A 26,555-nucleotide genomic window follows, 5' to 3' on the forward strand; every position below is an offset into this window, starting at 1 on the left:
TCTGGCTCAGTAATATACTGTGCTTTTGTATCTGCAAAAAAATTACCATTACATCAACCTATGAAGCTGCATTTTCTGATCTCTTGCTCTCTTTATGAATTGACTTAGAAAAATGCATCACTTACTGTAGATATGAAGATATGAATGTAATTACTAATTACTAGAACTGTATTTTATGTACCTATCCACTATAAGAACATCTAAATATTCAAAATGTTTGTGCCATTTGGGATATGACAATCAAGTGTGTTTAAGAGCTGATGATACTGAACAATCACTTAAATGATTTGGAATCAAAACCTACCCTGACTACATACACACGAACGAGGACATTGATAGGGTCGTTGTGTGGGATACTCTGGAACATGCCCATATTCGGATCAAAGCCAGCCTCTTTGGTAACGTCCTCAGGGAGGGGCACTTTGTAGACACACAGAGAGCCCTGCACCACAAGACACAGGGCAAAAGACATTGCAGGGTCAAAAGTGGGTAAAATTGGCTGAGAAATATGGAGAATGCAGCCAAACAAAAATAAAATAAACCAAAAAGTAAACTAATGAAGTTAGTAACACAAAAGTAACACAAACCTAATTTATCAGAAACATTGTAATCCTTATGGGATGTAAAATCTTCAAGCTTTTGTCTAATTTTGATCCTTAAGCTTTCAGAGAAACAATTGTATCTTGGTGGTCTAAGTGAATGCTTTTTCCAAAAACTGCTGTCATACTGTTATTTTGTATTGTTTTGGTGTTTATAGCTTTTTTCAAATATATTTAATTTTTATGTGCTTGTTATTTTTATATAATTCAGTTGAAGCATTTGGATTATGCTTTCCAATAGCTTTGAACTATTCTGCTTTCCATTTATTATGCCCTGTTGTAATAACATTTATTTTAAACTAATGTGGAAAAGCCTGTTATTAAATATAAACACACATGTACAAACACAAAGTTCTCAGATGAAGGAACTGCACTTAAAATGTTCTTTTTAAAACCAAGTAGTCTAACAAATCACACCCTATATTGTGTGGTCCTGGATGCAAGTCTTCTTCAAGGTTTACAAAGGCATGTCCTTTCTATATATTAACTTAAGTAATAAGTCCCAAATACTTTTTCTCATACTACTTGATATTATTTCCTTCTTCTAAAATCTTTTGTAAGAGGAAAACAAAAGCTATCTTCCAGACCTCGGTTTCACATTCAGGTAATTCTCATAAAGTCCAGATGGTTATAATGTGAAAAAGAATAAAGTCCTCAGATGAGCACCCACAATTTGAGTGCTAAAACATACCTTACTTTAGATGGTTTATTTTGGCAGTAACTGAGACATTTACAATGCATAAATGGATTATTATTCTCTATTTACTTTTTGTCAACAGGCTGTCTCCTTTGACAGATGCTTTTGAACATGATTAATTTGTGTAATTTTCCATTCTTACAATATGGAATGAAACCCAAATATAATTCTCAGCCCTTACTTTGTATCTCCCAACAATCCTGTCCTCATCAGACATGCTATCATCATCGTCTCCAATTTTCCCTCTGAATAGGTTGAAGGTGTGTAGCCAGTCCTCAAAGTTATCAAACTCATTTTCCAGTTCCTTGTTGTATACCTGGAATGACACGAACGTTTTATTTATTTACAGTGAATTGTTTACTATGTTTAAAAACATGCAAACAATTCAGCGTAGAAAATGCAGAACACATTTGTTAAACACAAGAGAACTTGACTTGTTATACAATATTCTTAATTTTATTGAAGATAATTTGTCAGACTGTCAATGAGATTTTGTAAATTGAAGAGGGCTCAACACATTTAGATTTCTGTAGCTACAAAAATCTACCTTTTAATTTTGGTTTGTCACACTTTACTGCAAGTTGGCATCTTGTTCTAATATATTTCACCCATATACCTGGGACCAAAGTCCAAAGACTGTAAAAATAATAATAATTAATAATTCCTTACACTTATATAGTGCTTTTCTGGACACTCCACTCAAAGCACTTTACAGGTAATAGGGACTCCCCTCCACCACCACCACTAACGTGCAGCACCCACCTGGATAATGCGACGGCATTCATAGTGCACCAGTACACTAACCACTCATCAGCTATCAGTGGGGAGGAGAGCAGAGTAATGTAGCCAATTCATAGAGGGGGATTATTAGGAGGCCATGATTGGTAAAGGCCAATGGGAACATTGGCCAGGACGCTGGGGTAACACCCCTACAGTTTTAAAAAAATGCCCTGGAATTTGTAATGACCACAGACAGTCAGGATCTGGGTTTTATGTCTCATTCGCAAGACAGAACCTTTTTACAGTATAGTGTCCCCATCACTATATTGGGGCATTAGGACCCACATCGACCACAGGGTGAGCACCCCTTCTGGCCCCACTAACGCCTCTTCCAGCAGCAACCTTAGCTCTCCCAAGAGGTCTCCCATCCAGGTCCTGACTGGGCTCACCCTGCTTAGCTTCAGTGGGTTGCTATTTGTGAGTTGCAGAGTAATATGGCTGCTGGCCTTATTAAAAAATACTTTTATTGTTCATGGTTTTCCCTTTACTAATGTTATTTAATGCTCCTTGGTTTCCCCTTTTCCTAGTTTGTTTGTGTGTGGTTTGGCATGACAGTGGAGTACACTAGGCTCCGGCTTTTGGAAATTTGTGAACGGTTCATCGTTCTGTTTAAAGTCTTAATAAATGTATTGAACAGGATTGTGACAGGCCATTAGCTGGTGCCCCGTTATGCAGCCACAGCTGTAGGGAGTGGCTGGTTTGATGAGCAGTGCTGCTGAAAGACCTGTCTGACTATGCTGGCAGCGGCTGTGTGTCTGTCTCTCTTGCAAACTGCCAAGGGAGAAGGAAGACCACCTCTCCTTAACAGTGCATGTCGGTGGAGAATCCTCCCACACAGCCCCCGACTGAGCTGTTGTGTGTGGATTCACCAGTGGGGCAGCAGTGGCAGGGCAGCTGGCCCTAGTTCCCCCGAGGTGCAGGGAAAGAGCATTCCTGTGTGGCTGCAGGACCTGTGTCACTGTCAACTTGTGACTTCGAAACACCTGGAAAATATACGATTGGCAGCAGGCCACACTTTCTACCGGGGCTCTGAGAGAGAGTAAAGTAGTAAAGTAGTACTAAGAAAATCAGTAAAATAGCACCAGTAAAGCAACAGAGGAGCGCTGTGACACTCCTGTGCAGAAGGAATTACTCACGTATAACTCATCGATTTTCTGCTTGTTGCTCTTCTTCTCCATCCCCTCACCAGGATGGTTCTTCTTCTTCTTGTCTTCCTTGGAAGCTTTGACCTTGTCCTTTCCCTTCTCTTTGACCTTTGAGCCTTTCACAGGAGAGTCATCAGGTTTGATCTCTGAACACAGGGCGAGGGGTGGACACAGAGTACTCGACACATGAATTCCACATGAAAGTTGACATTCTGTCCTCTGGCCAGCATACCAGAGTTATCGGCATCCTGTGCTGTGAGGATTACAGCTTCACAGCCATCTCTAAAACCTCTTTATTCAGCTTTCACTTAGACATTTTCTGATAGAATGTATTTTCTTTGCATTTGAAAAGAACTGATCATAATTAGTTTAATTAGTAAAATGAAAGGTTTAGCATATGAGAAACAAGCCAACTACTTTTTAAAGTAAATTGAAAGTTTCATGATTCTTCCAAAAATATATTTTTTTGACCTTTTACTTACTATAACATGCTAAAAACCCAAATGATTTAGATGGGCTAATTTTCCTTATTTTTTCATCCTAAAAACTAGAATTCTTGTCTTTGCATATTTATGCAAATTTACTGTAATAATGACTATCCATACATATCACTAAATGGGATTTTTCCACTTTAATATATTTCAAAACAGGTTTCAAAGTTCTAAATATTCTTAATAACTACTCTGCATCATATGGAAATACAATTACAGTCTTTCTGTCCTAGGTAGGTAAAGCCAATATGAGCCTATTTTCAGCCAACTTTCATGGCAGCAGGTAGCCATGCTGGTGGAGGTGGCAGACAATGTAAGCACAATGAACATTCACAGCAAAAGAGAAATACTGTATATATGTGAAGATGGGAAAGGAAGGGGTACCAATGGCAGCACATGAACACACTCTGTACTAGCTTGAAGTGGATGCAGTTGACATGCAGACTGTAAATCATTACTGTAAATCATATCAGCAATAATAATTTTGCAATTTTGTTTCAAACATCATAAACAGACCCCTTAAACTGTTCATTTCATACTGTAAAGTGGTGTTTTTGCTTGCATTATTCAGATAACCTTCAGATAACACATATAGCCACTGCTGCTATAACTAAATGTTGATCTCAGAGCAGGAGCAATCTTTACCTGACTTTCAGTTCAAATCTTTTAGACACGTTGAATTAATGGCTTTTTTTGGCTGGTGTATAAATAGTTATTGGATAAGCAATTCGTACTGAAGACAGATTTCTCCTCTTCTGAATCAACACTGAGCCTTTTAGTTCTCAGTAGCTATATAGCTATACATGTATGTAATTAGCAAGTGTTATCAGACTATTCACTCATGGGAAGGACTGTGCTCCACACAATGGATTTTATTTTCATGGGGTCTCATTGCTCAGCTGGTGTGAGGTTTGTTGGATGAAGCCAGTCAACTCCAGCGCATTTCACAAGATTCTGATTTTGTGCTTTTATGTAACCCCACTTCAGATAAGCAACACAACATGCCCTGTGATATCACCCACTGGAACATTTTCAGCTTAGCTTAGTTAATAAAAAACTGAACTTCTCTGACATTTATAAAAGATATGATAGAATAAGGAAGCAAACATATACGTACATTATAGGAACAAGTAATAGGTTTATTCCATGCTGAAAAGAGAAGAAGCCTTCTTCGGCCTTCTCCGAAACGTTGTGTTTTCTTTCTTCTCTTTTCAGCATGGAATAAACCTATTACTTGTTCCTTTGCAGCCTACGCAAGCTGACACAGCTACCCAAATTAACTACATGTACATTATATACTTGTTTATTGCAGAAATTACACGACTCTAAAATTGATTTAAGTCTGAGAATAGGAGGGTCTTCTTTACAGAAATGGTTGTGGGATTCTGGCTCCTTTCAAGAAATGACACCCTTGGTACAGTCATAAACTGAAAATCTATACAGGCTACATGGTCTGAATGGCCTTGTCTCGTGTTCTTATTTCTGATCACAAGTCATCCTTCCGGGCCTGGCAGTTCCTCCAACTCTTTTTAGTGATGAATGTGTTATGAGCTTCCATAGACTGAATTTAGTAGATTTAACTAGTTTAGTTGAGAAGACCACAAAATGCCACATCTAATTTCTGAATGAACTCAAATAGTTCTAACAATGTAATGTATAATAATGAAGAAATTTTGCACTTCAAGAGGGTTTAAATGTATCAATATCCCAGGCACTTAGTAGCACACGGTGGGATTTGAGGCTCAGCAAGGCAACAGAGACCCAGATAAAAGGCAAGATTCAGACTAGTGGCACAGAGGATTAAGAGACACACAGCAAAAAATGCATAAAGAAAGGTATAATGCATTTTAATGTATTTCTAGAAAATTAGTTATATTTGTGCAGTTTGCGGTTTACAGTTTACAAACTCATACAGATAACAACAGATAAGGGAATAATTATTTCATTTTTAGGGAGTATTGGTTAAGGCTCCGGACTCAAATAAAATAAAACGTCTCTCTGAATGCTTCAGGAAATGCTGTTTAAGTATGCAATTCATGTAAATTCCTCTTTTATATCATATCCAAGTGCTCTTTTCTTTCACATTATTGGTCCCACATTGAACATTTAATCAAGATGGTGAGCACCAAGCCAAGCAGAAATAATGGAAAATCTTATTGAGTAGTACTAAGACAGAAATTACACTTCATTTTAAGAAGAGAAATTTAAACTAACTGAATATTGACACAAACACAATGACACTCTGTCACTTTTCCTGGGTTGTGTAACAATTCTTTCATTTTACCTGTGCTTTCTGCTGCTATCTCCATGTCTTCCTTTTCCTCAGCTTCTGCAGCTGCTGCCTCCTGTGCCCTTAGTTGCTGGAAAACATACGAATGTGTAATAAGTTCCTGCTTTCATGAATTAGAATCCAGAATTATTACCAATATTGTCCAGCAGTGCCCAACAGCACCATGTTGTAGACTCCTAGCACAGACTTTCAATTTGTGTGAATAAGGAATATTGGTGTTCAATGAACCATAAAACTCACTTCTTTCAGGGTTTCAATGGAGGCAAAATATTTTGACCACCAGTCCAGCATGCTTTCATCGGGTTCTTCCTCCTCAATTTCTTCTCCTTTCTTTTTCTTTTTCTTCTTCTCCTTCTCTTCTTCACTCTAGGATGAAAACCACAAAATGTTGAAGCATTAAAACTTTTTCTGCTGTCCTCAACACATGAACTTACCTAGTGGCAAACAAAACTCTCAGCTTGGCATTATCACAATTAACTATTCATGCAAAATTCTTTGGGTATTTGATGACCTCATACTATGATTAAAAATGAGTTAAGTAGGAAAGATTTCAAAAGCTGTATGTGTACACAGACTTTAAAAAAGTGTAAAGTTAGTAATGTCCCTCCAAACGCAAAGCCATTGGGTGCCTTACACTAATTATCTTATATATTTAGACAGTCCTTGTAAGTTTGGAAGCCATTTGATACTGTCTGGTGTCAACAGAGTAATGAAAACCTCTATTCCTTCAAAAGTTGTCTAAAAAGAATAACAAGTTTAATGATGGCTAGATTGGTACACCAAATGTCAATCAAGCCCAGTCTTAACTGTGAGACTTACCACATCAACTTTAACAACAGCATCAGAAGTCTGAGGGGGGGGTTACACAAAGACAAAACAAAATTAAAGGTGCAATCACTGCTGCCAAATAAAAATAAACACATGCAAACAAGACAACAACCACACAAAAATACTTATACTATATGTACAAACAAACATTTAATGGCAGTTCATACTTGTCTTTTTTGAATGTGATTTACACAAAACAGACAAAAAGGAAATGTCTCTGGATCATAATATACATATGCTATTGATAACTGAAACCTCCATCCTTAGGAATAACTAAGAGGTTTTATGAATCACTTCATTTTCCAGTCTTAAGGTAGTAGAATAGAATCTGTGGTGGAGACATTAAAATGAGCTGTTTTGAGAAACAGACGTTATATTACTAAATACATTCATCAATGAATGAAGGCAACACAATTAGAACATTTTGTTCTAAAGCATAAGGTCTCAGTTGGAATGTCCAATTCCATCCTTACCCCTGTGGTGTAATGGACAGCAGGGATGAGTGAAGAAGGGACTATCAGTGACATGTAGACTCCTCAGCTGTATCTCTCGTCATGCGTACCAAATCTACAGAATTGTAACTAGCTGCTGGGTTAAGGACAGCAAGACATTGCTGAGCCAGTCCCTGTGCAGCTTTTACTTGGCCAGATCAAAGCTAGTCAAGCTCACTTCAACTTCAAACACTTCATGTTTACAAAATAAGCTAAGTGTATAAAGATTAGAGTCTGCCAAAACTGCGATAAAGGCAGCTGTGTTGGTTGAAATACACTGTAAGAGTTTCTTCTGTCACCCATCATGATCACAAAGAGAAGCCCAGGTCACTTACAGCATCCAGCTTGACCACAGTTTCCATCTTCTTGACAGGGGGCTCTGGCTCCATGTTGACTATTATTTCACCTGTGGGGTGAGAGTAGGGGCTCCCATTTGTCAGAGCCATGTAGCCATTCATCAGTTTAGCTGGAGGACAGAAGTACGTGGCCAGGGACAGGCAGAACATGAGAACAGGAGAGTAGGCCAGGAGGAGGAAAAGAATGGAGAGAATGGAGTAAGTAGGAGTAAGACGTCAGAGGAAAAAGAAGTGTTATCTAAATTCTTTATACTATCTGAAAGCAAATGTACACAGCAAAAAAGAAAAACAGCTTGATAGTATATGATGGAACAGTGGAAAAGTCTAATATACAGTATTTGTTTATCTGGCAAAACAGTGTCATTCTTCCCGTGAATCACTGTGTCTATTGTGAAAAATAAACACAGCTGTAGTTGCAAGTAGGGTTCCATGCTTTAAATGTTTATTTTTTATCACAAAATGTTCCTTTCAACTTACCCCCTTCTCAGTAAAACCTAAACAACCAAAATTCTGTTTTACTTGATCAGTTCCTTAAGTCAAAAAACAGGCGATGGCGACATCAATTCATTTTATAATTTTCCCAGATTATCATTATCCAGAGTTTCTCAATTCAGTCCTACGTGTAATTTATTAATGTGTTATTCAGATATAGTTATGTGTTTATTTTCACCAGTATTTCAGTGAGACCTTCCAACAGCCATTGATTTCAACAAAGTTGAGATTTATATAGTATACAACAGTCAAAAGTGCAATTGTAAAGAAATTATAAGTAATATAAAAACATTCTAGGCCCAGAGGGCAATGAATACTTTTCTCAAGATTGGCTCAGTGAAAAAAACATATACCTGCTAATTAATTATCCAGCACTGTTGGTTAAAAAATCAACACCAAAAGTATGGAACCTTAGTTGTGAGTGAATATGGATTAAATATGCAATTCTGGTCTGTTCAAAATTAATTAATTAATCATTTTCTTACTGTAGTTCAGAAAAGCCATAGTGGCAATATCCTAAAGCAGTGTTTCTAGCCCTGGATGTGAAGACCTACTACACATACCTGCTGGTTATCATTCCAGTTGGGTTATTAGATTAACTGAAGCTTTAATTTGAACTTTTCTTTTTTTTGTCCTACTGAAAAAATGAAGATTGAAAGGTATGTGTGAAATTTATTAAAGGTCAATCATGTTTCGGAGCTGAAAAAAATTACATTCCTATTATTAGGTAAAAGGAGATTTCAGGTATGTAGAGTACAGTAACTGAGATCTCATGAAGAAGGAAAACCAGCAGGTGTGGCTGTCCCGAGAAGCACTACTGTAAGTCCTGGCTCAAGACACTGCTGTGTGTGGGGACATGGCCCCAGGCAGCGCCGTTCCAGCCATGTACCTGCTGTGGCCCAGTTGTTGGCATTCTTGTCTGGGGCCCTGTAAATGAATTTGCGGAGGGAAGTGACTGCATGAGATCCCACCAGGGTGTAGCGTCCAAAGGCTCTGCAATCCACAACTCGGATGTTCAGGGGGGGATGGAGCAGCTCGTTTTCTGGTAGATCCTTTGGGCAGATAATTATTGATGAGGAAAACAAGATGTCTGAATTAACAAATGCAAAGCAATTATACAGTTTCTGTCTGGAATTTCAATACTCAGAAGCTATTACAGGGAGTTAGAAGTCATTAGCATCTAATGTTTTTGACATTTTACTTGAAAATGAGGTATCAGGCTTTCTTTGTTGTGTGACAAAGATAGCAAAAGACTTACTAAATTGCCTTTAGTCTGTTGAAAGGAAAACAGTAGGCTTGACATGTCAATAATAGCTATTGTTTTCTGTACAGTATAGAAATGACAGCAAAGAATCTTGTCTAGAATTCAGTGGAAGCAGATTTTTTATAGAAGTAAAGCTGGAAAGTCTCTTTATAGTTAAATCTCTAAAACACTCTGAATACGAATACTAATAAATTTCATTAATTAAAATGAAAATTATACTTGATCTCAGGAACTTTAAAGATACTCACAACTTCAAACCACTTGACCAGAGTGCTGAAATTGGGGTTTTTCTTGTAGTTTTGAATGAGTGCTGACTGGACTCCCTTCCCTGCACACTCAATGTCAACTCGGGGTCTGTCCACCTGGGCCAAGTTCACCCTCTTCAGGTCTCTCAGGCCCCAGAACAACACCTGGTGGCAGAGATAAGTTTTTTGTAAGGCAGCAAGAGGTCTGAGAGGTTGAACTGAGTACTAAGCTATATGATCTCTCTCCAACTGAAATATTAATATCTTAAACCACACTTGCCAAAACTGAGTATTGATAACTGGCAGAGCATAGTGTTCATTGCCACCCACTTCCACAGAGAAGATCATGCTCTGTAAAAGACAAACTTATCTAGTCTGCTCAGCCTGATTATACCAAATCATCTATTATACTAATTATTATAATAATATTAACACTGCATCTGTTGCATAAACATTAGAAGTTACATAGAGTAGGAGCATGGCAATCTAGGTGTGCTAACTAAAGAATATAGCAGTTTTTATAATAAGAATTCTGTTAAATGCTGTGTAAAGTGAAATATTAACAAACTAGATATAAAAGTGTTTCTGATGCTGTTTTATTTAAAAAACAGCACTTTTTGTTAAAAGGCCAACATATGAAGTACCTCATTTGTCTCTGAATACAGAATCAGGAAAATCCAACTAGACACACTCAAGAGACATAAGCTGGTTTGAAAAATCACTGAGAGGAAAAACCACTGAGAAGAAGGCTACTATAATCAATTCTTTGCATGCACATTTGAACACACAGTTTGGGAAAGCACAAAGAAGCAGAAAGCCTTAAAGTAAAATTTGAATTTTGAGTCTGCTGGCAATGAAAGCTACAGAAAGTGAACAGAAATGTGAGAGAGCTGTTCTCTTTATAACAGCCAGAACATGTGACAGGAAGTCATGGCTCACAAGGCACTAGTGAATGATGCTCTTCTCACCTCAATCCTGTATTTGCTCAAGACAGGTCGGATGCCTAAGGGAACAGGCATTATGGGACCTCGATCGGAATCTGTTGGGCCCTCGATGGGAGGCAGGTCGGCTTTCCCAGCTGGGCCAATCTGGGAAAATTATAAAATGAATTATCCACAATGCCCCTGAGAATCTCTCTGTGTCAGTTAATACAGGTACAGAATTCAAGTTCAAGGGAAAACAGAGTCCCATAAATCAATTTTCCATTCAAACTATTGGTGTAATTAAAAATAGTAATAACAGATGATACATATAGAATCTTTCAGTTAGAATAATATGCACTTTCTAGTTAGAAAGATACAGATTCCCTTTGATTTAAACTCACTATGGAAAGCATTCACCTTTTTTGTCTTGGCTGATAAAAATATAGCTATGTCTTAAGCTATTATATGTGGTTTTATTAGTATCAATTACCTTAAATCATGATAGCTCAATAAATAATACTGAAGCTGTCAATTAGATTTCTTGTCAAGGGCATTTTAAAACTGACACACAGTATCTAAATTAATTGCCAAACAATATGCTTTCAATATGTGTTTTTTTCCATGTGGGCCATATCATGTAGAATTCTAAATACTGTTTATACAACTAGAAATGACTATATTGTAACCTACTTATTTAGTGTCTACTTATTTTAGTGTCTTTACATGGGCCTTTGGTATGTCATTCAACTTTGTCAACTGATGATCCAGAATCAAGCTACCACTTCAGCCTTATATCCTAGAGGTGAAGTTCATAGGACATGTGTCAGTACTGTAGAGCTACAATTTTGGAATTTTGGAATTTGCAGTACCTAAAAGGTCTAAACAACTCTTTGTGTGTGACTCACTTACTGGGACTTAAATTAAATAGTCAAAAGTTAATCAAAAGTTTGTTGTTTAAGAAGCTAATAGCTCTTTATTACAATGGGAGTAATGGTAAAACAAAAAAATTAATGTACAATTCTCTATGCCTCTACATATCTTTTGAATTAAATAACATACAGTATACCTGCACAAGCATATACAGTATATACAGTTATATACATTATGTGAAATTACATGCAAATAAAATCTGAAATGTTTCATATGACATATCCAAGTTACTTTTGCATTTCTTGTCATGGGCTAATGTAGGGGATTTCTGAATCATATATATCTTTTATTGGTAAATAAATAACAATCAACATCAGTTTTCCGTCAACCAAGTTATAGATTGATAAAATCCGGAGAAAACTGGCAGCCTTTTTTAACATTCATCCATCTACCCTCAGTCGAGTACTGAACAGGAGCATAACTCAGCCGTCCAAGGGCATAAGGCAGGATACACCCTGGCTGGGATGCCAGTCCATCAAAGGGTATCACAGGCCAAGCGTTGTGAGGCAGCAATGCTAACTTCCACACCACTGTGCCACCCAGAAAATTTAATATTTTCAAATAATTTTATAACTATCATTAACTGTGGAAACACACATCCACACATCTTTTTTTCTACCTTTATATCCAATCTGTATTGCAGGTAGCAGGGTTGCCAGAGCCCATCCTGGTAAGCAACAGGAGTAAGGCAGGATACACCCTGGATGGGACGCCAGTCCACCGCAGGGCACACACAGACACAAACACGCACACACTCACACCAGGGCCAATTTTCCCAGAAGCCAATTAACATACCAGTACTTCTTTGGACTGTGGGAGGACACTGAAGCACCTGTAGGAAACCTACTTGAACATGTGGAGAACATACAAACTCCACGTAGATTGAGTAGAATAGAGGTAGAATTGAGCCCAGGGCCCCAACACTGCAAGGCAGCAATGTTAATTACTGCTCCACTGTGCTGCCCAAAAACCAACTCTTAACCCACAAATCACGTAGGACATAGCATTAACCTGCCAATTACCACAATGAAAAGCAAAGCACATATGAAAATAATTTCATAGAACATATACTTTTCTGCTTCTTTCTGATAATTAAACAGTTGCTTAGTAAAGTCTTACAAATCCCAAGCAAAGGACATTTAATATGCAAATCTTTTTACAGTTTTTATAGTAGCTCTTCGGAAAGACAGATGGATTGCAGATGGATCAGCCTACATAGCCAGATGACAGTTAGAATGACAGGAGAGCAGCAAAGTGAGAAGTGACCAAGAGATGGGTGAGATGTAAAGCACCTTAATCTGAGGCACAGCAAAATCATTGACAGCCAGTAAAGCTCTTCTAATTTCCTCTTCGTCATAAGGAACCTTGGAAGATGATAGGATGAGCAAATGGGGACACAGGAAAACAAGACAGAGAGTCACAGCAGAAGAGAACCTCTGAGGAAAGCAGGCTGATTCAGAGAAACTGGAGACGAGGAGCAGAGAAAGACGAGCCTGTCCTGTTTCTGTCAGCAGCAGAGAACACAACAGTTAAACCAGCATGTAGAGAGGATCATGTATTTAGCTTACAGGATGCATGTAACCATTCTTTCAGGCAATCAATCATTAATAACAAACTATGTAGCTGTTATACGTGATATTCTGAAAGTCACTCATGCTCATGCTCTGAATTTTTAGCCATTAGCTCTACATACTGTACTGCATCACCATAAAATATCAAAATAATAAAGACTATATGTTTATGTTTATTGATTGTAAAAATTCATTTGTACTAGGATCCCTTATGTGAGTTAGACCTGGACTGAAAGAGCATAGAAACTAAAACCTAATGATACCCTTACTATTCTTGATGAAATTGCTAATATTTCTTTAGTTCTCGCATGGGTGACACATATTTAAGCAAACAAGTTTTAAAGTACTTGTCTCTAACTCGTTCTTATGAAGGATTATTTCTCTAACTGTTTGAGCTAAGACATATTTTTTTACAACTCACTGATACTTATATTCCATGGCATTTAAACCAAACAATAACACATCTAAATGGATTTTAGCCACATGTTCTAACACTCACCCCAGCTGTGTGGAAAATATGCATTATATGTAGGACAAAGTAGCCTTAAACTGAATTTTAAATTAAACACAAGTCTTGTTTCTTGCTAATTCTTTGTGCTCTGCTTCATTCTCCTTCTGTCATGAATTAACTTTATACATTTATAAATTTAATTTAAATTCTGAAAAGAATGTAATGGTTATACCATATGGTTATATATATGTAATAATAGTGAATTGTAATGAATAACAAGGTGGATTTGTGAGACATATCCATGTGAGCACACTGTGTTGTGTTTTGCATTGTATTTTAGGAGATATTTAAGCATGTCCAAGATTTAAATAGACAGCAAACGTCTGTCTGTTAGACACTGTTCATCCCTGGTTGTTCAGGTAGTACTTGTTTTCTCTATCAGGCAAACAGAAGGCCTAAGAAGATGTATGCTAATATAAAAAAGAAATCCCCAATGCGCATGCTTGTACAGTTTTGTTACTGTATCTGTACAGGCCTCAGAGTAGGGCACTCTCACGCGTATCCGGCGTTCTCAGTCCAGACCTACGCACCTGCAGGAGCTCGAAGGCTGCGAGCAGGTCCCCTGCAGTGAAGTTTCCCCGGTAAATCTGGTAGTACTCCAGTTGAGGGGGGAAGCGTGGAGGACCGTAGTGCTCGTCGGACATTTTTGTCATTGGCTTGGCAAAAGTCCTACCTATGAATTCAGCTTTGCCCTAAAATAGCAAAGTAAAACAAGTTCACAGTCAAACCACCATTTTCAGCCCAACCAGAAACATACAAGCAAACAAAAAGAAAAAAAGTAAAACGTTGCACTACATGAACAAAAATATGGGAGCATGAAGTAGATACTGTATATATGACATTAGTTTTATTCAGAATTTTTTATGCAGAATTTAATTACAAAAAAAGGACGATGCAATTAACTGCACTAGTCCATTACTATGGTGTCCATAGTGCTGTATTTTTAATCTGAAAATAATTTATACCTTCTATTATGGCTCACTTAGCAGGCCTTTAGGCACATACAGTACAGTATTATGAGCCGTAGGATATGCAATTGGCAAGTGATAATTTGTACACTGTTGTTTTATTTCAAAGATTAGTTGGTAAATAGCTGTAAAACATTTTTAAACACTATTTATAAAAAATAGTAATACAACTGAAAACTGCTGATACAAATTGGGATATTAGTTAAATTTTATCTTAGGAAAGCAAGATACATATATATTTTTTAATGATTAGCAGGAATGTTGTTTTAAATTCCTTATAACATTGGTAAAATAATTGGTGTTATTCCCAACCTTCAGAATTCTTTGTAGTTAACATTATTCTGTAGTAAAAACAGAAAGTTGTGTAGTAAAACAAGGTTATTGTTGAACAATTGTGAAAAATAATATACATAAAAAGGCATGCTTTAAAAAACAATGTCAAAAACAAAAAGATACTGACTACTTTAAAAACACATAGACATTAAGTTGATAACCACTTTACTGCAAGAGCTTTAGGGCAGCTTGAGCACATCAATGGATTCACATTTTTGAGAAATAGAAAAGCATTAAAACCTCCTTAATCTTTTTTTTAATTCTACAACTTTAGGGGTTCTACAAGTTCAAGCCAAGTTCTAAGTACATTCCCTTTTCTAAGTTAACTCATTAACAGACTACACATTTCTGTGCAAAAGACTTCTTAGATACAATTAAGATTTTCAATGCATATTTTATAAGTAATAAGTTATTCCAAGCCTCCATTAGTTTTCTACCATCACAAAAACTTTGACAGCTTAGTGTCTGTGAATAGAAATCACACTTGTCATTTAAACAGTCTTTAATTCACATTTACCATCAAACTCTTGATTGCAGCAACTCAAAGTATACTACTTATGAGCAGCCAAGAAAAAAACATTGAAGTAGCTTACCCATCACATGGATAAGCCATTATCTTTACTTTAAGCAGATTTGTAATTATATCTAATTGTCGTTGTCAGGAGTTCCTTGTCATTACATATTCCTTTCCACATATTCATAAAGCTAAAAGGTTACGTTTTGTCCTACAAAATAGAGATCATATAAAAAGGACTGATACAAAATGACTAATGTATCAGTAGGAAATCTCAAAAACATCAAAGAGCTGAAATGTAATCTTATTTAATCAGCATTATTGCATAACTATTCCATTATTGCACTACATACATAATTACATAATCATAGCCCCCTACATGATACCACAATATCATACACCATCTGTTCATCACAAATGGGCATACACAGTACTTGATTACTTGTTAGAAACTGGGGAAATGTTACCAAAGAAAATAGCCATTTCCTATAGAGTTAACAAGTTTATATTTTTACAATGCTTTCATTTTACTCATCTTTTAAGTTGTATTAATTTCTTTAACTTATATTCTCTATTTAACTACTTGTTACTTTCTATTCAGCTTCTGGTTGTTAGGTTACTTCTTGCCCTAAAGCTGCAGAATTGAACACAAACCAATTGGAGGGTTTGAAAGAAATTGTTTACAAACTGACCCAGTGCTGCTTGGTGTAAACCACATGCTTCTGCCACTCATGCAGTCAAGTGGTTATGGAGAGTCACTGCTCTACTATCTAACACATCAGCAAAACAACAGCAGCAGAAGGGATGCAACAGTGATATGATCTTATGACTTTGTCATGACTGTATCCAGAATCATTCAGTTCGCTTCAAAGTCAATATATTTCACCTCTAGGTATTTGCTAGCGACATTTAAAGGGTTACACTTCTCTGAATGAAGCATTCACCTAACCTAACATTGTCAAAATGAATCATCATTGAGCTTTTACTGGGGAGTCTTGCAAATTATTAGAGCAATAAAGTATTTCTCTTTAACAAGGTATTGGCTGTCTAGTGAGTGTTCATATCAAGCACTAACTTTCTCACAACAGTCATGACGGTCCTGCTCATCAGCTTGGGATACCGACACTCAGTGATACAGCTGCTGTACTCAGTTTAATAGTATCTGTCTGTCAGCTCATTTTAGTGATGCCAGGGACTGTGGTCTGACAAGACAACAGCTACTGTAAATGTCTTTGTAAACATCTGGCTTATTAATCTCTTTCTGTGTTGTTGAGCATGTTCAGGGGAACAAATGCGGTTAAATATATTAAATATACATTTTAAATGTAACAACAGAAATTTATTTATTTTAGTGTTATTGTTTTCATTTGGGAAAAAGTATTAAATTACACTATAACAAATGGCTAAATGATTAATGCATGTTTAAAGGTGAGCTATTTTAAAGTGTCAAGTGTCAATTTCCACTATGACTATAAGGTCACTCAGGTCTAGCCATAAGATGGAAACAAACTCTGAACTATGGCTCTGGGTTTATCTTCTCATTTCATCTGATCTTTCCAGTTTTTCTTGTGTCTGTGACTTTCAAAAAGCCTTCCACAACCTGTGACTTCAATTGATATTTTTTTCATAGGCACATTACTGATACCGTCTGATCCATGTATTGCATGTTCACTTTTAGAATGTACATCTATATAGAAAGACTTCTGAGCACTTTTAGGAAAGGCACCCAAATCCTGAAAATGGAATTATGTGACATATCACATCTGTTGCATGCCTTGAAGCACATGGTCTACTCTATTGAAAGCGCCTTTGAGCGTGACTGCACTACTTCCAGCTTAAAGAGAGTTCACACTCTACTTAGCCCAAGGACATCCAGAATTAGTGTGAATTTAAATAAGAATAAATATGCAATCAGACAATAGAACAAACATTAAAACATTTTCAAGTTTGACTCAGCTCAGCCAAACAACAAAACAATGGCATTAACATCTGATATACAATATATGCTTTAATTAATAGCTAGCAAATCAGAAACACCATGTGTATCATCTGGCACCATAATCCTGGTTACATTTTACACTGTCTGGCTTCACTGCTCACATTCATTTGTTATTTCTGGAGGGCAAATATTCCACAATCCAAGTCACCAAATGAGATAGAATAGGATGGCGATACCTACAGCATCTGCCTTCTAAAAAGGGAATATGACATTTATTCATTCTCTAAAGAAACTCTGTAGCTGAGATTGTTTATAAAAATGCCACAGTTATACCATGAAGCAATCGACTTATTTTTGTTTAACAATTCAGACAATGAACAGTGACTTCTGAACTTCATAATGTCTTATTAAGTAACAGTGTTAAAAAGTGCCAGCTTTCTGACAGGCATGTGAAAGCCCCGATGTTTCGCAGTGTCCCAGGGTTTGGGTGCAGATGGCAACACAACAGAAAACTGCCCAATAGAATACTTCAATTGTCTCTGAAGGCTGACATGACTGCTTCAGTTACCATTTCAGAAAGAAGGACCCTGTAGTCTCAGCTGTATAGATGTGTAAGTCAACTGGAACGAATGGTAGGAAGTGAAGAAAATCCTGTACACTCTTATATACAGTAGCACATATTCAGAGAACTAAAAGCTAATTTAAAACATTTTGAAATTGGTACATAATAAGTGACTGAATATTTCTTTCCGTCACATCATTACGAAAGCGTAAAGCTAAAATACAAGCACAGCTGTGAAGAGTCCCTGAGCCCCCAAACAAAAAACCATAAGAATAAATATTTGATCACATGTATAATACATAAACTTCAAAGTCTGAAGCAGAACAAGAGAAAAATTAGGTTACATTTTTGGTAAGACTACATGAGAGGACTGGGGATCCTTAAAATGTTTTTGAATCTAACTTTGTAATTACAGATCTAACCTTGTAATTAGTTTTTACAATGGAATGTTTTAACCAATCTAACTGACACCAAGCTAACCTTAAGTTTACTTTAAACTTTGGGGCTACACAAACACATTGAAGTGTTCTGTGATGATGGGACCACTTTTGTTTTTTAATTCACAGTTGGTGTCATTTCAGAAGATTTCAATCTCGTGTTTTTTTAACTGCAGTTCAATGCCAGAAAGGGAAATGTGCTCAGCCAAGGTTGACTGGTCATGTTAACGAAGCCTCAAAGCAACAAAATGAAAAGCGAAAAGAAAAATTAAAAGTGATGATCATTTTGCCACTTAAAAAATACAGTTAACCAGTAGAACCACTAGGGGTCACCATGGCACAATAAGGCAAACCAAGCCCTCTTCCTCCCTGCCTGCTGATCCAGGCGAGGACAACAGCAGGGCTTAGGTCTGGACGAGAGATCTCATTGAAAGTATGGTACTGTTGTGACAAATATTTGTTTGAAATTCAATTGAGCATTCCTCCAATACAGTCAAAAACATTCTAAATCTGTTAAACCAATGTTTGTGGAGAGTATATGGTTTATTAATTCTTGAAGAAGACCTTATATGATAATAACTCCTATTTTATTCTATTTTTTCATATGAACCATTGTTCTTTTAATCAAAATACATGTATTCTAAAGTAAACCCATTATATGAAGTACGCACCACAGTGTCCTGGTCATAGATCTCAATGACAATGATGGGAGGATCATCCCTCAATTCGCTGGCCTCACCATACAGCTCTACATTATCAAACACCAGCAGCTGATCCCAGGTAGGACACAAAGTCTCATTCAAGACCTGTTTGAGGAATAAGAACAGTCATGATAATGGGAACTCTGTATCCAAAAAGGCGACAGAAAAACATTCCCTGGGGTATACTTGACGTTCTTCATTACATGTACTTTATTTAGGCACATTTTCACTCCTGGTGTGAACAGGTTAAACCATAGTAGGCACATTCTCTGCATGTGTTACAAAAATGTTTTTGGGTTAAAATTTCAATAGGACATTACATGAAAAGTAAAGTAAAATCATCAAGTAGAATCACTCTGTGCCAACAGAGGTTTATCTGATTCTGTCAGCCATTTAATATGACACAGACCTTCTTGTTCAACATCAGCTTGGTGGTTCTTTAAGAGTTAACAAAGACATGGACACAGGGTTTTCTCCTTACCTCAGTGCACTGACTGTGTGTAGAGAAGAAGACTCTTCCGAAGGGGTCAGACAGGCCACTGCTGTCTGCTGCAAACAGGCTGCGCGCCTGGTACATGTGAACTCTCAGCTGGAACACCTGTTTCACTGTGGGAAAATGTCAACACGGAGATGAAATGACAAGCAGGACTGTCTCTCTCCTGCACACATCCACTCAACTTTTCCCTCTACCTCTTCATTTCAACCTTTTTTTGATTTTCTTTCCTATAGTATATTTATTAAGTCATGCTGTCTTTATGAGCTGAGCTCAGATTAGTTTGCAATCATAATTCCATTGCAATCATAGGTAATGGGCAGCGAGGGAGGGAGTGACACTAGTCAGAAAAGTGTGAGGGGTCGGCGGGGATCTATTCCTTATCAGGCAATTCTCTGTAACAACACCTCACCTCAGGTCACGATACAACACACAGTGCAGAGCATCAACACACTCACTGGTGTAGGTGAGGCTGATGGGAGGGAAGGACTGCAGTCCAGGGCCTTTCACTGTCTTGTTCTCCTCAAATCCATTGGGAAGGCCACTCAGGAAATCCTTCCGCTGTTTGTTGAGACCCAGCCAAAGGTACATCTCCATTTTGGCTTGCACTGTCCAGCCAGCAGGACCAAATCCTTTCTTACCAGGAAGCTGTTAATGGCGGAAAGATAAAGTGAGTAAACTCTAACGAGTACAGCACGGAGGAAAAGAACAATACAATCAGCTGTGCTGCAGAGGCTGAATATAATTGCTCTTTCTGTGCCAGGTACAGAAAATTGCTCTTTCTAGATGCCAGACACAAAGTTTATGAAATGCATGTGGGGAAAACGTAAACAGAAGCCCAAAAACAATACCTTTAAGAAGACAGTTTTGACTTTTCCACAGTCTCTCCCACTCTCTTCATCAACAATAGAGTACAGGATGTCTTTGGAGGGAATCCGTGCATATGCAATACGCTTATTGTTACTCATCATCCAGATGAAGACATCTGGAATGCTGTGTTGAGGCTTAAAAATAAAAAAAAAGTTTATTTTACACACGGTACTCTGTTGTATGAAAACAATAACCTTACTGAGTCATAAACAATAAAAGTGCTCTCTGGAATGACAATTAAATCAACTAAAGCGATTATTTTTATGTTAGATCTTAGCTAAAATAATTAAGTTCTGAACTGAGAAGAGGAAAATGAGAAAGCATAGGCAGGCTCCTTCCACCTGCTGACCCACTACACCTTTGATCATTTGACATGCTATGAGTTGAGCATTGATTAGATTAACCCTTGTTTAGAGAAAAGGCACATTCTTTACTGGAAAACCTGCAGGTCCAGGTTGCTATTTTGCTAGAAGCAAAGAGAACCTGACGAACTCCAACTCTTCCCCAGTTATGCTTGCACTTGGGAATCCTGGTCACTGTCAGATAGTGACAGGACCCAGACTGGAACCTGCTATGTCTGGACCAGAAAGCTCAATTTACATTCAGAGTGATCACCTTTACCAGCTGGCCAAGCAGAAAGCCCAAACACCTACAGTGTGGTGAAAAACTAAGGAACACCTCCTTAAGATTGTATGGTTTAACACATTTTGACCTACTGTATGTGACATTCACCTAGTATTCACGAAGTCCTAAGAGTAGAAAAACAAACTAACCTCACTTTACAAATAATGCAGAAAAACCCACTTTGTCATTATTTCTTTTAAAAAAATCATCCAGCATTCAATATCCTAATGTGAAAAGGTAAGTGCACCCTTAGTTCTACCATCTCATTTAAGAAGGTATGCAGGACCAGGAGCACCAAAACATGTGCAAATGTATAGTAGACCACCTGGAAGTGTTTTTACCTGTATATGAAATCAGAAACATTGTTAGTGTGGTCTTAAGCACTCAGGTTTGTGGTTACACATCATGCTCAGGTAAAACAAAATCTGTCACAGTGTTACAGAAACAAATGTTGCTGCTTATCAGTCGGGGAAGAGTTACAAAGCCATTTCCAAACGATATGAAGTCCATTATTCCGAAGTCAGAAAGATAATCAACAAATGGACAAAACTCAAGACAATTGCCAATCTTCCCAGGAGTGTCTGTCCTATCAAATTCTCTCCATGATCTGACCGTACAACTCTCTTAGAAGTCTCAAAGAACCTAAAGGTTATATCCAGGTATCTAAAGGCCTTTCTCATTGTGGTAACTCATGGAAGGATTGCCAGAAGTCCTCAAATATTACAGAACTGGAGCATGTTTGTAAGGAAGAACAGACCAGAATTCCTCCCAGACAAAGTGAGAGACTCATCAACTTTTACAGGAAATGTTTAATTCAAGTTATTGCTGCTTAAAGGGGTGTCACAACTGACTGAATCGAAGTGCACTTACTTTTTCACACAAAGATATTACAGTAAATACTGGTGTATTTTCTTATCAATAAATAATTACAAAGTAGAGCGTTTGTGTGTCATTTGTTAAATGGGTTTAGTACAGTATATCTCATTTAAGGACCTGCTAAGGACTAGGTGAAGGTCAAATATGCCTAAATAACCTAAACCATAAAATCTTAAAGGGGTGTACTTACTTTTTCATCACTCTATAAGTCTTTTTGCATCTACTGTAGGTATAGGCTGATTCAACTTTACCTCATCTGCTAGGAATCTTAACTTCTGCAGGAAGTTCTGCACCAATTTTAGCTTGTCTTTGACAGTGTTCTTCTTCACTTGGGATCGGATAGTCTTTGCCTGCTGACCCATATTTTCCTACACGTAGGAAGCAAGAGAAGTACAACATATTTAACAGAAAGGATGTTGCTTAAAAGTAACATTATGAGACATATTCATTAAATAATCTGAATACATATACCATTATTTTATTATTGGGAAAATAATAGACAGACATAACAGACATACAGTAACTGCTTACTTAAAAGCAATTTATTATTGCTCGATTTCTAGATAATGTCAAATACAGTAAATAGAATTTTAGACTTTGTCAGATCAATTAAGGTCAAACAGCATTTCAACCTTTTGAAAGAAATTTGAGTGACTTTCAAATTTGTATTCTCCTTTGTTTTCTGGAAATCTTACATCCACCTTTAATGATCTTCCAAGTAATTACTGCAGATTCCAGCTGCATTATTGCACCATGAACAAGGTCAAGCAGATGTGTAATAATGCAATGGAGACTGTTGGAGTGAGAAACACTAACAACAGAGTGGATAAAATCCAGTGCTCCCTTATGCAAAACAAATGTATTGAATACATTTTCATTTTGAATTAATACAACCCAGAAAAAGAATACTCTGTGTTTGGGATCTCAGTTCGCTTGTTTCCTGGACATCAAATTCTCTGACATACCAGCTCCCTCATGCAGGACTTGAGCCTCTCTCTATCCAGTTTTGTTCGCCCAGCCTGGTTCTGGTCTTTGTTTGCGAGTGTCACGAAGCGACTGAAAGACAAAGCCAAGAGCCAGCAATAAACTCTAGAAATAATTCCTGCAAACAGGTACTTAAAAAGAAAAAGAGTGCTCTATTGGTTTATGTATCAGGGGCAACCATAGACCTTACTTTTGGTAAGTCACATGATCTTCCCCAAAGACACTGTGCCATTTACAGACTTCCTGACTGTATTTATAATGTAAGAATGAAATCATGCATAACAAAATACTACAACTAATCAACTGTAATTAACGATGGGCCACACTTCCACAACAAAGATTTATGAAAATGCAAGAACCACTTCGTCTGTGTTCAGTTATTCATGTTCCCCATGACCTGATGTCCTTTCTTTTTTAAACATGCCAGAGTGTTAAAGGTCACTGACTGATAGATTGAAGGGTTTGAGAATCACAGCAGACTCATTAAATTCATGAACAGACTAAAATGTTTTAAAACTGTTCCTTTATGTTTTAGCTACACAGTGTTCACAAGGGGTTGGTTGTAGTCTTTAGGTTGTAGCAGCAATGCTTGTTAATAAGACAGAATTAAGTGTTTCTGTGCTTTCCCAAATGAGGCCTCATCTCTCTGTTCATCTCTGTGGTGCAGCCACAGAGAAACTATTCATGCAGGCTGATTTAAAGATGTTTTCTTTTGATAAGGGACAGCTCCCAAATGGGGATGCACTTAGCTAAGCCTGGCTATCATGATCAATGGTCATTCATTGGTGCATATCTGTCTAGGGAGTGCCAGATGGACATCTGGACTGCATTCCTAAGTGTCAGGAGTAACTCATATCTCACCTTGTTCAACCAATCAGGGACTGGTAGGGCCGAGTAACCTACGCAGGACTCTGATGCCCATGAAACTTTCAGCCAATGAACGAGCTGAAGTTCCTCCAGGTAAAAACAGGCAACACAGAGGGCCTGAGAGACTTTTTCGGACAATTCTAAAGGGAATTCAAAGGAGAATTCCAGGGCAGGACGGCCCAGGAGCAGAAGGCTCCCAAGGGCAGGACATTCTCACGGCGCGCCTCCTGACCATCCTGAGACTCAGCCCGGACAACCACGGAACAGCCAGTGTGTCCGAGTGCCAGAACTTTCCTTTGTTCTAAGAGTCGAGAGCAGAGGTTGCCAGAGAGTAACCAGAGGATCCACCCGAGGTTAGCACCAGCAGCAAGCCTCGTGAACAGGTCGGAACTGTGGACAGCTGAATCAGTATTCAGAACTAGCGCTTCATCAGGAATGAACCGGTCCTCTTCCTGACCTGCTGGGACCCACAGTCATCTTTTCTCCTGTGCACAAACTTTGCTAGTTAAAGCCAACACTAACTAGCCGGTCAGTGAGCATCTGCAGCGCACCGTCGCAAACCGCACAGCACAGCCTGGCACCTAGCCAGACAGTGCGGATTGGACAGCAACAAGCCTGCAACTGCTTCTTTGAGTCCGCAGGAGATCTGAATCCCCAGAGATTGGATGAGTATTCAACTTCAATGCATTACAGCTCGAGAATTCAATTGTTATCCCAACCAGTTGATATCAATTTAATTCCTAAGAGTCATGTACTTGTTTTGAGTATCTAATGTAGAAGTTGTAACCAAGTTCAATTACGAAATGGTCTAAATGAATGATATACTGAACGTATGTCCTCTTGATATATGTAACTCTTTGTAACTGACTGAATATATACCTTTTGTATTCTGATAACCCTCTCGATAAGATCTGTTAGGTTTATATGCATATTCTATGTATTAATAAATGTATCCTCGTGTATTAGTACCTGTGTGTGTGCGTTGTTTGAGTTATATCGCATGGTTGGATTCTAAGGCCATCAAAAGAATCATTTTGTGATTTACTGCTACAATTAATAACTGTCCCAGTAAATGCCCAAACCCTACAGAACTGGTGACTTCAGAGAGCACACTACAAGGTGAATAGGAAGTCAAGGTACTGTATTTCTCTATTCCTCATTATAGTCATATGTCCTGTCATGACTATACATTGAGTAACAGCAGAACACATCAGGACACAGTCCATTGCTGAGCAGCATATAATTTACTGATATTGATGTACCTGTATATGGGAACAATATAACAATATAGAGGAAAATTAAAAGGGTTAAGAAAAGTGTTGTATATGTGAAAAAAAGACACCAGGAAACAAAGTAAAGAAAAGTAAAATCTTTTGTTATTGTAAAGTATAATGTTTTTTTATCAGGGTTGTTTTTTAGCTTACTTGAAAGAATAGGTTTTTGTCAGTAGTCAAGTGCATATTAAGGTGTTTTTCCCCTCAATACAAACTCCCCCTCAGTTTCATAATTATGTTCCGAAAGTGCTTACTGCCCACATGGACTGGGTCACAAATAAGCCCTTGGAAACAAGCAGGCTAGAGTTCTTCAGTTTCTGATCAGTTTTGTAATGCTCGGGTAGAATAAAGGAATTACAAAACCTAAAAGTGGAAGCAGATATTTCATGCATCAGTGTACACTGCAGCCATTTGATAAAAGAAATGAAAGTTTTATTTACATCTGAAAGAGCAGGACTCATTTTAAATTATTCAGGCAGGAAATTTCTAAAAGTGAATATGCATCAAAGTAGTAAGACTTCATTGCCAAAGCCAGTGATTTCAAAGAACACTGCCCCTTGAGCTGTGCCTTCAACCAACTGCCAGTTCTGCAAACATTCCCTTGTCACAAAATCAAGGAAAGCAGCTAATCTGAATATCGAAGACTGAACTCATCCCCTACATAATTTAGTGATTAAGAAATCATAATTTGCTTAATGCCTGTGCCCCACTTTATCTAATAACTAAGTGATCTAGCTCTTTACTGAAAAGATTTACTATTTTGGTGGTATGTTACCATTTTGTACATTAAACACAGACTCTATGTTGCATGGAGGACTGAGCTATTCTTTCACTGTGAAATGACATTTGCACCTATTTCCATAAAAATATGTAACAACATTATTACTGGTGAGACTTCAGAGCATCAGCTTCTATCTTGCACAGAGCTTTCAGAATTTAATTTTCATGGCTCAGTTTTTACAGAACAAGACCAAAGGGATGCATGAGATAGTGAACAAAGGACTCTTCTACAAGGACAGCTTCTACAATTTGGTGTGTAATGCTGAACACACACACACTTTGTCCTATTACTATGAAAGCAACCCTGCATAGGACACATTACAGCCAAAGAAAAATCATGATAATCTCAAATTCCTATCATGAGGGTACTTTATTTATGCTTTGTTCATGCTTGTTTAGAAAGAAATCAGATGAAACGTAGCAAGACAAAAACATCTTATATTTCAAGACGTGTCATAGCCTGGTGCTAAAGTGTTAATGGATAAAAACAACAAAAAAGCTAAACTGTTAAACTTTCGAATTAAGGGTCTGGATATTTTATAGGAAATATTATCTCAACTACTCTCAGCAGCTGTCTGATTTATCTCTGGTGTCTTACCTGCACCCACTGCTTAATTCCTCCAAGACTCCTCGAAGTCGACGCTCTGGATATGTCTTCTCTGTTTTTATAATTTCATGGACGTCATTTAGGCCCTCCTCCTGTGACAACAATGTAAAATC

At 37.6% G+C, this 26,555-nt stretch overlaps 1 protein-coding gene across 17 annotated transcripts in view; it reads right to left on the reverse strand.

Annotated features, from left to right (window-relative positions):
• otofa (otoferlin a) overlaps positions 1–26,555 on the reverse strand; it is a 176,170-nt gene that overhangs the window by 24,955 nt on the left and 124,660 nt on the right. For 7 of the 17 annotated variants that reach the window (XM_088625201.1, XM_088625216.1, XM_088625215.1 and 4 more), the window contains 19 exons: positions 26,434–26,534; positions 22,896–22,986; positions 22,182–22,298; positions 20,412–20,564; positions 20,019–20,208; positions 19,549–19,673; positions 19,038–19,172; positions 14,144–14,305; positions 12,824–12,895; positions 10,647–10,766; positions 9,682–9,843; positions 9,059–9,221; positions 7,657–7,787; positions 6,822–6,851; positions 6,243–6,368; positions 5,997–6,072; positions 3,213–3,367; positions 1,478–1,612; positions 305–442 (listed from right to left, as the gene is read on the reverse strand). In XM_088625201.1, coding sequence (XP_088481327.1) covers positions 305–442; positions 1,478–1,612; positions 3,213–3,367; positions 5,997–6,072; positions 6,243–6,368; positions 6,822–6,851; positions 7,657–7,787; positions 9,059–9,221; positions 9,682–9,843; positions 10,647–10,766; positions 12,824–12,895; positions 14,144–14,305; positions 19,038–19,172; positions 19,549–19,673; positions 20,019–20,208; positions 20,412–20,564; positions 22,182–22,298; positions 22,896–22,986; positions 26,434–26,534 — 2,382 coding nt within the window. The remainder of the gene's footprint in view (positions 1–304; positions 443–1,477; positions 1,613–3,212; positions 3,368–5,996; positions 6,073–6,242; positions 6,369–6,821; positions 6,852–7,656; positions 7,788–9,058; positions 9,222–9,681; positions 9,844–10,646; positions 10,767–12,823; positions 12,896–14,143; positions 14,306–19,037; positions 19,173–19,548; positions 19,674–20,018; positions 20,209–20,411; positions 20,565–22,181; positions 22,299–22,895; positions 22,987–26,433; positions 26,535–26,555) is intronic. The other 10 variants (XM_088625213.1, XM_088625218.1, XM_088625214.1 and 7 more) reach the window with 7 other exon arrangements.

The sequence above is a fragment of the Lepisosteus platostomus genome, chromosome 3, assembly GCF_059453375.1.
Source record: "Lepisosteus platostomus isolate fLepPlt1 chromosome 3, fLepPlt1.hap1, whole genome shotgun sequence".
Classification (NCBI taxonomy): Eukaryota; Metazoa; Chordata; class Actinopteri; order Semionotiformes; family Lepisosteidae; genus Lepisosteus; species Lepisosteus platostomus.